The sequence below is a fragment of the Wyeomyia smithii genome, chromosome 1, assembly GCF_029784165.1.
Source record: "Wyeomyia smithii strain HCP4-BCI-WySm-NY-G18 chromosome 1, ASM2978416v1, whole genome shotgun sequence".
NCBI lineage: Eukaryota > Metazoa > Arthropoda > Insecta > Diptera > Culicidae > Wyeomyia > Wyeomyia smithii.
Genome location: NC_073694.1, coordinates 101,543,555 through 101,560,435, shown reverse-complemented (window position 1 = coordinate 101,560,435; position 16,881 = coordinate 101,543,555). Strand labels below are relative to the sequence as shown.

General features: G+C 43.7%; 1 protein-coding gene across 1 annotated transcript; it reads left to right on the top strand.

Annotated features, from left to right (window-relative positions):
• The first annotated feature begins 4,992 nt into the window (after nucleotides 1-4,992).
• Nucleotides 4,993-6,099, top strand: LOC129717013 (uncharacterized protein DDB_G0287625-like). The gene has a single exon (XM_055666859.1). It carries the CDS (start codon nucleotides 4,993-4,995, stop codon nucleotides 6,097-6,099), a length of 1,107 nt encoding a protein of 368 aa, XP_055522834.1.
• The last annotated feature ends 10,782 nt before the right edge of the window (nucleotides 6,100-16,881 follow it).

The following is a 16,881-nucleotide window of genomic DNA, read 5'->3' as shown; positions in this document are numbered from 1 at the left end:
ATCAGCACAACAGGTCCCGAACACGGACCACTATTGGAATCGTTGAACGCGAAAATACTCGCCGCTATACGAAGGTGGCAGAAGACAACAGCAAGCTCAAATATCATACAAAACCCCCAACCAGCACAACCAACACCTTCCGAATCGGCTGAACAACAAGAAGGCGCTCTCCAACCGAAACAACACCAATGGGGAACACGACGTGTGTTTGACGCAGAGCACATAAAAGTATTAGCAAGACAGTTAAAACGCTCCGACGAGAAAAATCGGCTACCCAGGAATCATCACCTACAGCAGCAACCAGATAAGCAACAAACAGGAAGAAATCAATAATGGATCTAAATTTGCAGTTCTCTAAGGTTAGCTTACTTTAAGATTTTTCCAATAATGGTTTAGTAGAATTTATCAATTACATTTTATCGGCTACATAGGGATGTGAAATGAAAATCTAAAACCGAAAAAAGTGAAAAATATGTCCAACTTGAAATGCTAATAAATCGGTTAGTATTCGATGGATTTCCTTCGTTCTTGCAGCAATAGATTGGAAAATCTTCTAAGATTCTTCCCACACTATTCTTCCCCTTCTTCCCACACTATTGTACTATTGAAAATAGTCAAGCCTTGTCAAAACGAAAAATTCGACCTCTGATTGGTCGTTATATGATTGCTTCCCAAGCACGGTCGACAGAATCATATACCTTGCAATTTTAAACATGCTATTTGGCCTATAAAAGAGCCTGTTTCAGCCGAAGCCGCTCATAATAGTTCTAGACAGCGACAACAGCAGTCGTCCTCCCTTAGCAGCAGCACTAGCAGTGCAGTGGATACCAGCGATAGCGGAAAGCGGCCACAGCTGTGGCGTAGCAAAGGATAGCGCACTAGCTGCAGCGGATCTCAGCATCGATAGCGGCTGATGCAGTGTGGTACTTTCATCTCAAAATTTAAAAATTGTCAAGCCCCAACCATGACAAGCAACTTACTATATTATTGAAAATGGTCAATCCTTGTTGAAGCGCAAAATTCGATTGATCTGATTAGTCAACGTTTAATTACTAGAAAAAATGACTGACACGCAAGCAGCCGGGTTATCTTTCTTGTAAAAGTATTCTACTTCAAACTTGCGGTCGTGGCTTTGCACACAACCCTCCTGTTATTTTTACATGGAAAGGCTCAGTGCCATTGAACAAAGTATCAAAATAAGTCATATTAAATACATTTGGTAATCCATTACTGTCAGAAGGATTTAACGACAGTATAACGACTATTAAACAAAACTATAACAAGAGAATATTTAGTTAAAACAAAACTATATCTATAAATATTGAATAAAATACCTTTAAAATAATTTAGCAAAATGGGTCTCTCCGCAATACACACCGTACTGACTCAATTAGAGAAAAACCGGAAAGACCCAATAACATTCAAAAATACCAAAGAAATCGAATCGCTAGCAAAAGCGCTGGAAAAGGAAAAGCTAATAAAAATCATAAAAATAAATAAAAATTTAATAACCCTGAAGGCAACGAGAAACGCCTCCGGATTCATAACACTATCCGGCAAAGAATCAACCAGACATAATGAGTTACACAAATACGCGTTAAAATTCATGCCAACACTAACCGGAAACCTCCTGATATCTACTCACAAAGGCATAATGACGCACCACACAGCCTATGAAAGGAAACTGGGTGGTAAAATAAAAGGTTGTGTTTACTAAACCCCCACTAATAGATACCCAACAACATGCCAAATCTAAATATATAAAATTATAGTCACACCATTTAACTTCACAATTTCACAAAAATCCAACTTCCATAAACAATATAAAAATATTTTTATCAAACAACAACATGCAAATTAACCAGCCATTTAAATTCAAAATCATTTTTTAGCCATGTAGTAACAACTGATCAGGTAGGTCGACAATTCCAGACAATTGTTACTAACAGGCAAGACACATATATTTCAAATTTCATTCGAGTCAAAGTGCATTTGACTGGAAATGAGATTCGCAATATTCACCCAAATCAACTTGTAAATAGACATTACAAAATTACAATAAACAGTTTCAGCAACAAAATCTTAATTATAGTTGTAAATGATGAACATACCTTATTCACAATTTAAACTAAGTCTTTCAAGTAACCATTATATCTTTAATATAATATGGAAATAGAGATAAATTTAAAAATAATATTTACCAGAAAATTTTTTTTAACTACATCTATTGCGCAAAATAAATGTTTCTTATCTTAAATATATGTTGTCATGAGAACATGTGACCGATCAATCCATGAACTCAGAGCAACGAAATAAGCTGACAGTCTTGAGCCTGATCAACTCTAGATTTTGGCATATTTTGATAATTATTTTTTATTATTGTTAGATATCAAACCTTGAGTTTGCATACTTAATAGTGGATGTTAATACATACTCATCCAATAAGAGAGTTAATTATTTATTCGATATCAAATTTCAAAAATTTGCTTATCTAAGAGAATGGATGTCAAGTAGTTGCTCATCTAATAAGTTAATTTCAAAAAGACGCAACATTTGTGTCATCGTCCTACTGATGCTAAGCGAAAAGGCTTAAAACCCTTAGCAAAAGTATAGAATAAGTCTCTTCTAATTTCTTTCACAGTGGCGTAACATTCATTTCGTCCTACTTGTGTTAAGCACAAGCATAGAGAATAAGAAGAATATTAGAATGCCTGGGTGGTTTGAATGTTTTTTTTCAATTGTACCCCAGATGCCTGGAACCCTTCTTGGGTTACCGGATGCCCGGGAGTAGCAAGTAGCTAAAGAAGAAGGTTCAGACTCTAGCGTCTAGAAACCAGTATTTAAAATTTTATTATATTATTTTTCCCCGGATGCAGTTCCAAGAAGAAGCAAAAAAAAAGATGTTATTTTGTATCATTATGTCAATAAGTTACGTTATTATTCATACCAGTTTATAAACAAAATTATTACAGAAAAAAAAACAGTTTTTATGTATCAAAATTTGTGAGAAACAACTGGAGAAAGACGCTTAGCTTTTTTTTAGAGTAATTTCATTTTCATAAAATTACTCTCGTAAAGAGGGATGATGTCGTATACTAACTCTTTCGTACGGCACCGTAAACTATGAAAAAATAAAATTAAATTAAATCATTGACCCGCGCAGGTATGTTCCGTTACACACTCAGCTGTGTTTAACTGAACGCCTGTTGCCTAAGCGTTACATTACACTCCGCAAGGTAGCGAGTGTACTGCAACGCTTGGTGCCCGATTCAAACAGCACGCAAAATGCAGCGTTGCAATTCTGATGCTCGTCACTCCAGCTGTTGCCAGTAGGAGCCCAAGTTGGCCATACATGTACACTCATAGAGTTGAGCATTTCGGCAATTGCATTTGCCTATAAAAGCAATAAATTTTCAATAAAGAAGCAATTATTATTTAGCATTCCGAAGCGACTGGTCTACTCCAGTTCGGCTCACCGGATTAGCTTGAAGGACAAAAGGGTCTTGTCAATGCGCACGGGTTGGCTTTCGTCAACTCCGTCACCGCTAAATGAGAAACCTCCCGTCCTAGTTCGGAACGGAAGCTACGGAGATCGCATCGGGTCGCGGATTCAGCGATCGTGAACACCGTTCTTCAATTAATGTTTAGGGTTCGAGTGAGAGTGTGCAAGCGAAGACCCTACACGCGTCCGACTAGCAAATCGAAATGCCCAAAAATAAATGAAGTACGACAATGAATGTAGTATTAACCTTTCATGTTGCCCAATTTTTCGATTACAGAGTCTTACATAAATATTCGTTACATGCGGTGTATTCTATTCTATTCATATTACTCACGGTACCGTGGCTACCAGACCCCAAGCATAGCTGCGCACGTAATTCCCAGAGTGCCGCAGTGGTCACCGTTGCAAGGTTCTCCTTCGCCCTCGAGCCTTCCGCGTGGTTATGCCACTGAGCCTTCCGCTCACGGCCTAATTGAAGAACGGTGTTCACGATCGCTGAATCCGCGACCCGATGCGATCTCCGTAGCTTCCGTTCCCGTTCACTCAGACCAGCGTGTCTCTCAGACTCGCTAGGTGATCTTCTTCCAAGCGGCGGTCCCTAGAACCGCACCGGTTCTGTTTCGACGAGTTTAGCACTGTGAATTAAATGTACAAGCAGAAAAAAACCCTATGGCCCCAGCAGATTAGCCACGGCTCGAGTTTCTTCCAAACGCCCAACTTACTTCGCGAACGAAGGCTTTCTCGCTTGTAAGATTGCGCTCTAGTTGGACAGCAGATTCCGTCTTGCCTTCGGTGCAGTCCAACGGTGTTTCCAGTGCGTGAAAGCACATGTGCGAAGCTGATGATGGCGCGTGTTATCCGTCCCCAAACTGACCCCGCTTTTCGCTCACGAGTCCTGGGACCACCGACGCTTCGCGAGTCCAAGGGGTGCTGATTGCGTTCTCTGTGCGCTTTCCGAATTGGTTTTAGTTGCAATTCCCCGCCACGAGATCCACCAGTTCGCAATGGCGGCCTCGCTATCTGTTCGCGATCAAATAGCTGGATAATTGCGCCGGTGATCAAATCACATAGAAAATTGCTTACCCCTCGTACGAACAGTGATGTTTTCGCGAAGTTTGCACCAAACCATTTTTCAGTTCGACCGTCAACCAGTTCGGACGTGTTGCTTAGTCGCTCCCGGCGTGTATAAGTCAGTTTATACTTATTTTGTTTGCGCGAAGTCTATTTTAATCGGTAGTGTTTTGTTTTGTTTATGCCGAACATGAGTGAACGTTGCGAAGTTTGTTTTGACTCTACCACCGAAGAGCTGTGGTCGTGCGTTGGGTGCAGTCGTAAATTTCACCCCTCCTGGGTTACCGTCTAACCGTGGCTCAAATCGCGTTACAAGAGCTGCTGACAAAAGAACTGCTGACACAACATCAAACAAAAGAACTGCCGACCTCACATCATACCTGCTACCATGCTGTGGCCCATGCCAAACTTATGTAACGATGACGTTTGAGTTGAAAGAGCTGACCGAACAGCAAAAGCAACTGGTGAAACAGATAGATGCAAACACACAGGTGGTGCATAAATTCAAACTCCAACATTCAAACCAGCCGGACCAATCGTATACTGCAACGGAGGATATAAATAATCTTGAAACGCTGCTCAATAATCTAAAGCATGAGTTGGCCACCATCAACAAGAACCATAGCATATCGGGGGCACTTTCTTCACTAAAGAATCATTTAACGTCGCTGGTTGACCTTACTTCGATTAAATTGCGACAAGAATTAAAAAACGAAATAAGTCAGCTTGGCAAACAAAGCCCTCAGGACGATCCAAACATCAAGCTCAATATTTCGGACGAGCTGAAATCGTTATCTACCAAATTTGACACAATACAGAAAACAGCTCAGCTTTCCACCACGCCAGTTTCACAGAATGATTGTGATCACTCGGGATGGCGTTTAATTGGATCAACAAAGCGTTGGAAAGCTGACTGGCGATCCTTTGACGAAAAGACGAAGCGTCGTGAAGAACAGGACAGAATACGATTCAGAGCATGGCGAAATAGGCAAAAACGTTCACGACAACGAAATCGAGCATCTAGAAGCAGCAATTTACCGAACAGAAATCACGTCTATGGCAACAATAACAACAACAACAGTAACAACAACAACAACTATCATAGAGGACAGAACAACAACTTCAACACCAATAGTAACCGTAGATTTACCAACCCCAACCGTCACGTCAACAACAGTTTTTTGAATAATCACAATAGTCCCAACTATAACATGGTCAATAGACAACAGAATAACGGCACCAACTCTCACAATGATCGACAACACACCAACTCTAATCGATTCCATGCAAATCAACTGCTACCACCTGACAGAGTGCTTCTTGCAGCAGCGAAAGATCGTTTCTCCAGACCTCAAGCTAACTTCATTCCTACGATTCAATTCCAAAGAGGCGAAACTCTAAACCCATACCCGGCGAACGACGCGTTTCCACTTTCTCAACCCCAGATGATCAGCGAACATGGACACCCTCCTACTTCACAATGCATTGCGTACTCATCTAGGCACTCGTGTCTTCAACGCAATTGACTCACTCATCGGAGGACCGTTGCTGGCGAAAATTTTGTTCAACCTGAAGAGGTAGGAAATGACGCGACCTCCTCTGCTCTGGTAAACACTTCTGTTAATAGTGACTCTCATTCTTTAGCTTCTACACTCGAACACCCCACCACTACCGAGATCTCTGTATATTGTCAAAATTTTAACCGCATGCGAGGCGCTCACAAAATTAACGAAATTCAAAAAAAATTACTATCCTGTTCATTTTCTGTTATTTTAGCAACCGAAACCAGCTGGGATGAGGGTGTTCGCAGCGAAGAAGTCTTCGGTTGCCGATATAATGTCTATAGAAACGATCGTAACTATCAACTATCTGAAATGAAATCCGGTGGTGGTGTTTTAATTGCGGTGTCAATAGACTCTAATTCAGTGCTTATCGACACCATTCAGTTTAAAGAGTTCGAACATGTTTGGGTTAAAGCAGAACTAGCAGGAGAGACACACGTATTTGTCTCTGTCTATTTCCCTCCAAATAATGCGCGGAAAGAAATTTTTGAAAAGTTTTTTCATGTTGTTGAAAATATAGCATCTAACCTGTTACCTGAAGTAAAACTCCACATATATGGTGATTTCAATCAACGCAACATTGATTTTATTCCGGACATCGATAACCATAGTATTTTACTTCCAATTACTGGCGAAAATGAAACGCTGCAACTCCTTTTTGATAAAACCTCTAGTCTTGGCCTTAATCAAATAAATCACGTGAAAAATGGACAAAATTGTAATCTTGATCAGTTAATGTCCAACATTAGTGAAGACTTTTGTGTGACGAATTCGTTACAACCATTATGGAAAAACGAAGTTTATCATACAGCAATAGAGTTTTCTTTATTTGTGCATGTGAATAAAAGGCCTGATGGATACGAATTCGAAGATGTTTTTGACTTTCAGTCAGCAAACTATGATGAATTAAAACATAAACTAAATGGTATCAACTGGCAAGATGTATTGTGTGAAGATGGAAACGTCGATTTGGCTATAGAAAATTTTTATAAAATATTATCTGATTTATTTATTAGCGACATTCCATTGAAAAGAATAAGACGTCATGGCAATTCCAAATACCCTGTCTGGTACAATAGGCAAATTAAAAACTTAAAAAATCGCAAACAAAAAGCATACAAAAAATACAAAACTCATAATAATCGTGATGCTTTGACAACTTATCTTAACATTTGCGGCGAATTTAACGATGCCATTAGTAACGCGTTGGAAGAGTTCACACTAAAAACTAAGCTTGAAATCAAATCTTGTCCAAAAATTTTTTTCAAATATGTTAAATCAAAGTTAAAATCTGAAAATTTTCCTCCAAAAATGCAACTACATGACAAAGTTGAAGAGCCCGGCAGATATCTCCGATCTATTTGCTGATTTTTTTCAACAAAATTATACAACTTTCTCAGAATCTGATCGTGATTATACATTCTTCATCAACTTTCCTGAGTTTTCCAACTAATTCAATATTGAACATGTCAGCGCACGCGAAATTGAAGATACTTTAAAAGCTCTGGATGCATCAAAAGGTCCGGGACCTGACGGAATTCCGCCAGCATTTATGAAACATTTAGCTAAAGAGCTAACTTCCCCACTGTTCTTGATTTTCAATATGTCGTTGGAATCCGGTTGCTTCCCGAAATTCTGGAAAAACTCATATTTAGTGCCTGTGTTCAAATCTGGTAAAAAATCCGACATTAGCAACTATCGAGGCATAGCCATCCTTTCTTGCATACCTAAGCTTTTTGAAGCAATAATAAACAAAAAATTATTCCACCAAATAAAAAATAGAATTTCTTCAACGCAACACTGTTTTTTCAAAGGTCGCTCAACAACAACTAACTTAATCGAGTTTATTAACTTCTCTCTGAACGCAATGGATAAAGGAAATTATGTTGAAACCTTATATACTGATTTCAGTAAAGCTTTCGATCGCATTGATATACCCCTGCTTCTCTTCAAGTTACGAAAAATTGGAATTCATCCACAATTACTCAAAAGGATTGAATCGTATCTGACAGATCGTCAACAAACAGTCGAATTTAAAGGCGTACTATCGAAACCTATTCAGGTAACCTCGGGAGTTCCTCAAGGATCTCACTTGGGCCCTCTACTATTTATATTATTTGTAAACGACATTTCCTTTATTCTAAAACATGTAAAAACTCTTATTTATGCCGACGACATAAAACTTTTCATTGAAATTAAAAACGAGGATGATGTAAACATTTTTCGTAACGAGATAAAATATTTTTATATTTGGTGTAAAAAAAGCCTTCTTCAGCTAAACGTAAAAAATGTAATTCGATGGCTTTTGGCAGAAAAAGAAACATACCAAGCATTATTATTTCCTTAGGAGATCAGGTAGTAGAGAAATGTGAACGAGTTAGGGACTTAGGAGTCATACTCGACACAAAATTAACATTCACTGATCATTACAATACAATTATCAATAAGGCTAGTAACATGCTCAGTTTTATAAAACGTTTCTGCTATAATTTCCAAGATCCATACACAATAAAAACACTTTTTAATTCCTATGTCAGGTCACTTTTAGAATACTGTAGCATTGTATGGTCTCCGTTTTCTGCAACACATGTAGACAGAATAGAATCAGTACAAAAACAATTCCTGTTATATGCACTTCGTAATCTACGATGGACATCATTTCCCCTACCATCATATGACGAACGCCGGTCGGGAGGCATCATAGTTGCTCATGAGGGGCTATGGCGACCTTCACTAGCCATGACCTCACTGCTCCGGCATAGGTCACCATGGGACCATATAGGCGACCACTCCACCATGACCAAGGATAGCAGCTGGAAGGGGGACCCTTTGAACCAAAATGTTTACCTATAAAATCGACGAAGAGGCGAAGGTAGTGAATGGGGCGGACGGGTTAGTAAACCCGTTTGCCAGGCGGGGCATCGCCCGGTCTCCACCGAGACTGGCCGATGCCGGTAAAGGCGGCGCACAGGTTGGTACACCTTTTGCGACACCGACAGGGGAATTCCGAGTTGGAGCAAAGGCGGGCACGCCTAAGCCAGCACCAACCGGAACGGCGAAGACTAGTGGCAAGGTGGAAACACCTAAAACCACCAAGGAGCGGGAACAGATATCTGGGGCTATGCTACTCTCTGCGGTAGAAAGCCACATGAATAAGTTCCCAAGCGTGGAGGCGGTGTCCGTACAACTTGATGAAATACTCAAGTTCACGGACGAACGTAGCAACATATCAAAAGACCTGAAACAATGTCTTCTGTTGTTACGTATGAACGTTTGCAGCGCGAAGTCCGAGCTTTCGCAAGCCCTTAAACGGGCTAACGATGCCGAAAGCAAGGCACTCGCGCTAGAGGCGAGGCTCAACCAGCCTAAAAAAGGGAGTGCTGCAGCTGTGTCTAAATACACACAAACAGCTGCAGCATCGTTTGCCGAAGTCTGTTCAACTGAACCGACTGGCAAACGTGCGAGGGGCTCTCCGGGGGAAACGGCCCCCAGGACGCAACGAAGGCGGTTGTTCGGTGACAGCCAGGAAACTGGCTCGTCGGTCCAGCCGAGCAAAGAACCGGCAAACGGCGAACCGGCAAACGGCGAAGCCACGGATTGGACCACCATGGTGAATAAGAAGCGGCAGAAGCGGGAACGACGCGCGAAGCGCGGCGACCGCAATAACAAGCCGCAAGGGGCGAGTAGGCGGAGCAGGGGGGACGCGCTCATTTTCAAGACCGATGCGTCTAAGTACGCCGGAGTCTTGAAGGCCATGAGAGGCGAACCCAAGCTCGAAGACCTCGGCACGGACGTCAGGTCAATTCGTCGGTCACGCACCGGCGAGATGATCCTCGAACTCCGCAAAGAGGCGAAGGGCAAGGGCTGTGCCTATAAAAAGACGGCCCAGGAAGTGCTAGGCGAGGAGGTTCAAATCCGAGCCCTCGGTCCTGAAGTGACTCTCCAGCTTAAAAACCTGGACGAGATCACCGAAGGGTGCGACATAGCACAAGCCTCCGAACGAGAGTGTGGAGTGGTAGTGACCGCAGAGGCAGTTCGTCTCCGCAGGGGCCCGGCCGGCACCCAGGTTGCTACCATTAAGCTTCCACTAGCGGAGGGTAACAAGGCCCTGAAGAAGGCCACGTTGTAGGTGGGTTGGTCGGTCTGCCCTCTGGGCACCTTCCAACAGCCTGACGTTTGCTTCAGGTGCTTTGAGCGGGGGCATAAATCCTGGTCGTGCAAAGGGCCCGACAGGTCCAATTTATGCCGCCGCTGCGGTGGCGCAGGCCACAAGGCACGGGACTGCGGTGCACCTCCCAAGTGTCTGGTATGCACCGGTAAACGGGACGCCAAACACGCCATGGGAGGCCCCAAGTGTCCGGCTGCACGGCCGGCTACTAAGCCGCAGGCCTGAGGGTGATACAGTTAAACCTGAACCACTGCTATGCGGCGCAGCAGTTGCTACACCAAGCGGCTGCTGAGTCGTTGTCGGACGTGGCCATCGTCTCGGACCGGAAACGGTAACTGGGTATCGGACAAGTCTGGGAAGACGGCCATTTGCACGAAAGGCAGGTCCCCGGTTCAGAAGATTGTGTCGACCTTCAGAGAGGGGTACGTTATTGCCAAAGTGGATGGAGTATTCTACTGCAGTTGCTATGCTCCGCCAAGTTGGTGTACCGAAACGTTCGCGCAGATGGTCGATCAAGCAACCGTGGAACTGACGGGCCTATGGCCGTTGGTGGTTGCGGGTGACTTCAACGCTTGGGCTGTCGAGTGGGGGAGTCGCTGTACAAACCAGAGGGGCCAGGTCTTGTTGGAAGCTTTGGCAAAGCTCAACTTAGACTTGGCTAACGTTGGTACAAAATGCACCTACAGTAGAAACGGTGCCGAATCGATTATCGATGTGACGTTCTGCAGCCCGGGACTGATCACGAACTGGAGGGTAGACGACAGCTACACGAATAGCGATCACCAATCGATCCGCTATGAGGTAGGCGTGCGGAAGCAAGCAGCGAGTAGGGCCAATATTCCATCCTTCTACGGCTGGAAAACACTGCATTTCGATGCAGATGTTTTTGGGCAGGCAATTAGATGGAAGCACGAAGGGGGTGAACTGCTCCCGGATGTGGACCATCTAAATTCGATGCTGTCATGGGCGTGCGACGCCACGATGCCTAGGTCTCGTCCGCCTAGAGAGGGTAGGCCACCGACATACTGGTGGAGCGATACGATAGCAGGCCTGCGCAATGCATGCCTCCGTGCAAGACGGAGGATGCAACGCGCACGTTCCGACGAGCAAAGAGCGGAACGCGGTGTCGCATTCAGATCCGCTAAGGCAACGCTTAAGAGCGCAATCAGAGCCAGCAAACGAGCCTGTTTCGAACGACTCTGCGCCAGTGCCAATTCGAACCCGTGGGGTGACGCCTACAGGATCGTTATGACCAAGACTAGAGGTGCGCTAGCCTCGGCCGAACAATCACCAGCGATGCTAGAAACGATCATTCAGGGCCTCTTCCCAAGCCATGAACCAAGTCCCTAGCCTCCGGCTGACGAGTCACCACCTACCGTGAGTGACGGCAGCCGTGCAGAGGCTGACGATGCGGTAAGGGTGACGGAAGATGAATTGATCGAGATCGCAAACTCCCTGAAGGTAGGCAAGGCTCCGGGACCAGACGGAATCTCGAACTTGGCCATCAAGACGGCCATCAAAGAAGCCCCCGGGTTGTTCAGGGCGGTCATGCAGAAATGCCTTGACGACTGCCTCTTCCCGGACGTGTTGAAGCGCCAGAGGCTGGTGCTGTTGCCGAAGGTTGGGAAACCACCAGGTGACCCATCGGCATACAGACCAATCTGCCTGCTGGACACGGCGGGCAAGGTGCTTGAGAGGGTAATCCTCAATAGACTGGTGAAATATACAGAAAGTGAGAACGGTCTATCAAGCAACCAGTTCGGTTTTCGAAAAGGTAGGTCCACGGTGGATGCAATTCTCTCCGTCACCAGAACGGCTGAGGTTGCAATCCAACGCAAGAGGAGGGGCTTTCGTTACTGCACGATCGTCACGCTTGACGTGAAGAACGCGTTTAACAGTGCCAGCTGGGACTCCATAGCCTTAGCGCTACAGAGTCTCAGAGTGTCGACGCCGCTGTACAAGATTCTGGGCAACTACTTTCAGAATCGAGTGCTAGTGTATAACAGAAACGAGGGTCAGAAAAGCGTTCCGGTTACCGCAGGTGTACCGCAAGGTTCCATCCTGGGTCCGGTACTGTGGAACGCTATGTATGACGGCGTGTTAGAACCAACACTCCCTCCAGGGGTGGTGATCGTGGGCTTCGCCGATGACATAACTCTTGAGGTCTATGGCGAGTCTATTAGAGAAGTAGAGTTAAAGGCCGCGCTACCAATACGCGTAGTGGAAGACTGGATGCACTCCAGGAAACTGGAGCTAGCGCACCATAAGACTGAAGTTATTGTTGTAAATAACAGAAAGTCTGAGCAGGAGGCATCGATTAGTGCCGGTACATGCACTATCGCCTCAAAACGCTCATTGAAGCTTCTGGGGGTTATGATCGACGACAAGCTCACGTTCGGGAGCCACGTCGATTATACCTGCAAGAAAGCTTCCATGGCTGTGGCAGCGCTATCTCGCATGATGGCAAACAGCTCGGCGGTTCGTAGCAGCAGGCGCAAAGTCCTTGCTAGCGTGACCACGTCCATACTCAGGTATGGAGGACCAGTGTGGTCCAAGGTATTGAGTACCTCGTGCCATCGCGGCAAACTCGAGAGTACGTACAGGCTAATGTGCCTAAGGGTCGCGTGCGCATACCGAACAGTGTCGTACGAGGCGGTTTGCGTCCTGGCTGGCATGATGCCCATCAGCATCATCGTCAAAGAGGATGTAGAGTGCTTCGACCAACGCGACACGAGGGGTATTCGCAACACCATACGGTCATCCTCAATGGCCAGGTGGCAGCGGGAGTGGTCCAACACTACAAAAGGTAGATGGACACACCGACTCATTCCAGAGTTAGCAGGCTGGATTGATAGGCGCCATGGGGAAGTAACCTTCCATCTGACACAGATCCTGTCAGGCCATGGCTGCTTTAGGCAGTACCTGCATAGGTTCGGGTACGCCGAGTCCCCTATGTGCCCCGCTTGTACGGGTGCGGAAGAAAGCGCAGAGCATGTGTTCTTCACATGTCCGCGCTTCGAGCGGGTACGGTACGAAATGCTGGCAATAAGTGGGATGGACACCACGCCAGAGAATATAGTGCGTAGGATGTGCGAAAATAGGGAAATCTGGGATGCGGTCATCACGACAGCATCACAGATCGTTACTATTTTGCAGGGCACCGATCGACGGGAAACCATCGACGTGCCCCAGTTAGTTAACGGTTAACTAACTGGCCTGTATAGGCTGCTCTGCTACCCATAGAGGTAAGTGCGAAAAGCACGACGGGCCCTCTCCCTGAAGTAATGCCTAACGGTGGTCCCGAGGAGACCAAGGGCTTTAGCTGTTCAGCTTAGGTTGCTCAGCATGGGTAAAAGCATATGACGAACGCTGCAGACTTATTGACATCCAATCATTAAAAGCCCGTCGTGAATTCGCAATGATGTCATTTGTTAACGATATCGTATCTCAGCGTGTCGACTCACCCGAAATATTATCAAAACTCAATTTTTATGTACCTTCTAGAAATTAACGATCGCGGACTTTGTTTTCTTTAAATCATCAACGAAACAATTATGCTAAATACGGGCCTATTAATCAAGTGATGTTAGTGTATAACCAACACTGTGAAGCAATTGACTTTTCTATGTCGAGAACTAAATTAAAACAATATTTCAATTCAACGCGCAATTTAAATCGGTAGAATACATTCATTGTAATAATCCGTCAAGTAAAGAAACCATTATTCAATTATGTATAAACTCTTTTGTTTTCCTCTTTCACTAGTATAAATAACATATAGCATGTAAGTTAGTTATAAGCATATGTAGTCTACTCTTGTTTGACGAAATAAATAAATAAATAAATAAATTTTCAAATAGCACCAGATTAATCGCCTTCTTTTCCCCGAGTTGATTCAAGCGTCGCACGACTTTTTCCCACTGTCTGCCACTGACGCAGAACGCACCTTCTCCTGGGCTGGTCTGATGGCAACTCCACTTGCTGAATGTAAGGCTCTTCTGCTATTTCTATCTGGCTGGCTGTTTATTCGTGTGCGTGCTCTCGCGCGGCGGAAGGCGATTGGCAATATAATTTGTTGTTCGGTTTTATATGCAAGCCAGTGCCCATGCGGCGTAATTGGGTGTCACTTGTTGGGTTACACGTTCGGTCAATACTACTCATATTTAATTATATTTCAATTAATGACTTTGTCATGACGAGCTAATAATCATAGCCACAACACAAATGTAACAGTTACTTAATCATCCTGAATAACTACCCCATAATTCAACATTCATTCACCCCTCGTGCATTCTGCTCACTCTCACCTGGTTACCGACTCATTCTTTTGCCAATACTTTAAACAAATGTCAAAAAACCGTGAACCGTCAGTGTCACCAATCGTCTGCAGTGTTTAGTTTGTGAGAAGTGGAAATCATTTACGATCAATCAATATTTCTTGATCTAGGTCCAGAAACTATAAGGAGAGTAAGAATTAGTGTCGTTAATGGTCGATGTATGTTGAAGAGATGTTTTTTTTTTGGTTTTTACTCTTAGGTAATGCTGTCAATCAACATTGCGACGGCCAACTCCAATGTAGGGTTACTGGAGAAACAAGGATGGAAGGGAATAATGGGACTGCTAACCAAAGCCAGGTACGAAAATATTGATACCTCTCAGGATTTAGAGAAAACGAGAAAAACACGACTGTCGTCACAACAGCCAGACTGAGGGAAAATAAACTACTAGAAGTTGGACCTAAAAACTGCTCTAAACTTATTTTTAGTCAATGTAAACTAGTTCACTTTTTCACTTTATCGGGACCTTCTTTTCATACAAATAAAAGGAGCACTACTTGCCAGTTTGAACTCCTGGACGGGATCGATTCATTAAAACTTAACTTAACTCTAAGTCACTTCTTAATCTCTAATTTTTCTAACACATTCTAAACTTTCTCCTACAGTGTATTAGTCTGTATAATCTTGCTTTATCTAACTAGGCGTGGCCAACGGCAATAATTTGTCATGGTATGGACTTGTGTAGTGGTAGCTTGAAAGCGTCCAATTCTTACAAGCTTTCGAGCATCGGCTGATTGCATACGCGTAGGCGTATAACAATCAGCACTGTTTCAATATAATCGCGGAGTCGCTTTTCTGCTTAGCTGCATGCGATTCCGGCTTAGATGTGGAAATAGAAAGAAAGTGAAAATGGGTCATGAGAAAAGGTGCACGCTGCTAGCTTTGCTTGCAGCGCTTTGGAATTTATGAGGTGACGAAAAAGCGGGTTGAGCTAAACTGATCTTTTATTCTAAATTGGCTAACTAATTTTATTATTTTTTTCAAGGTACTATGTACAAACTTTGGGTGTGGAAATTGGAAATGTGTGATGTTCATGACGATAATTGAAGAAGGATAAAATGAGAAGGAAAAACTAGTGCTACGAATGAAAAATTGCAACCATCTAATTGTCGGTACAGAAGAAAAAAAACTAATCTAAAATTTAAGAACTAATTATAGTAGTAAGAATAGGACGGATTGTAGTAAAACAACTGAGTAACTAACTGTAATATTTACATTCATATTTACATTTTCTATTTCCATTATGTAAGCTGGAGTTTTCGATCTCGTTCTCCCCATACTATGCTGATATTTCTAGCTACTCAACGGTTTTCTTCGGAAATGTTGATGCTTACACGGGAGACTGCTCATCTGACTTCGCAAGTTCTACCACAACATCAACGACGGGCTCACTTTATGATTCATAGCATTGCTACTACTTTTAACAGGTCATAGCCCTGTTTCAGTTAGGCATTAAACCGCTATACTTCTACGAATCCTTACATTCTTCCGTGGAGATTCGGTTATTTTCCAAAGCTACCGCTGAGTGCTAGTTAAAATTTTTACCCGCAGGTGTTACTTCTAATCATAATCGGTGGTCGCTCAAAAAAGGTACATAACTGTTAGTTGACTTAAATGTTTAGATGAGAAGAAACGGGAATCATTTTCTTCAGCTGGTCGGCGAAGAAAACTCCCACTCTCTTCCCCTGTTCGTCTTCGAGTTCGTAGGTGTGTGAACCCAGAACTTTCCTGAGCAGTGGCATGCTTATTATGATTGTTCATCAGTGCTTGTGTGTAATGTGATACTCTTCCTTACACGCTTACTGTTCTACTACACCGATACTCGTTCCTCTTGCCAAATATCACCAATTGTAATTCCCTGGAGAAGTTTCGTCGTGCGTCGTTCTGGCCAGTTTTATTGATAAGAGGGACTTATTTTTTGTTAAGAGGACTTTACGCAAAGGTATTGTAGATTTCAGCGTAAAGGAAGGGTAACTGGTGAGGAGTCTGAGAATAAACCCACGCTTAAGTCCTTTTTGACATCGGATGGCCTAATTCTACTAAGTTTCGAACCCACGACCATCCGCTTGACAAAGCGGACTCTGTAACCTTGCGGCTACGCAGCTCCCTAAGCGTTGCCCTTATGGCTGTGGTTAACCACAACCACCAAAGCGTTGCTTTTATGGCTGTGATTATTACTCGATTCACGCGTTCAGTATTATTCACCTGTGGGTGATATGCTGGCGTCAGCCAGTGGTTAAC

Coding starts and splice junctions, on each gene's coding strand:
- LOC129717013 (XM_055666859.1), top strand. CDS start 4,993: ATGACGTTTGAGTTGAAAGAGCTGACCGAACAGCAAAAGCAACTGGTG.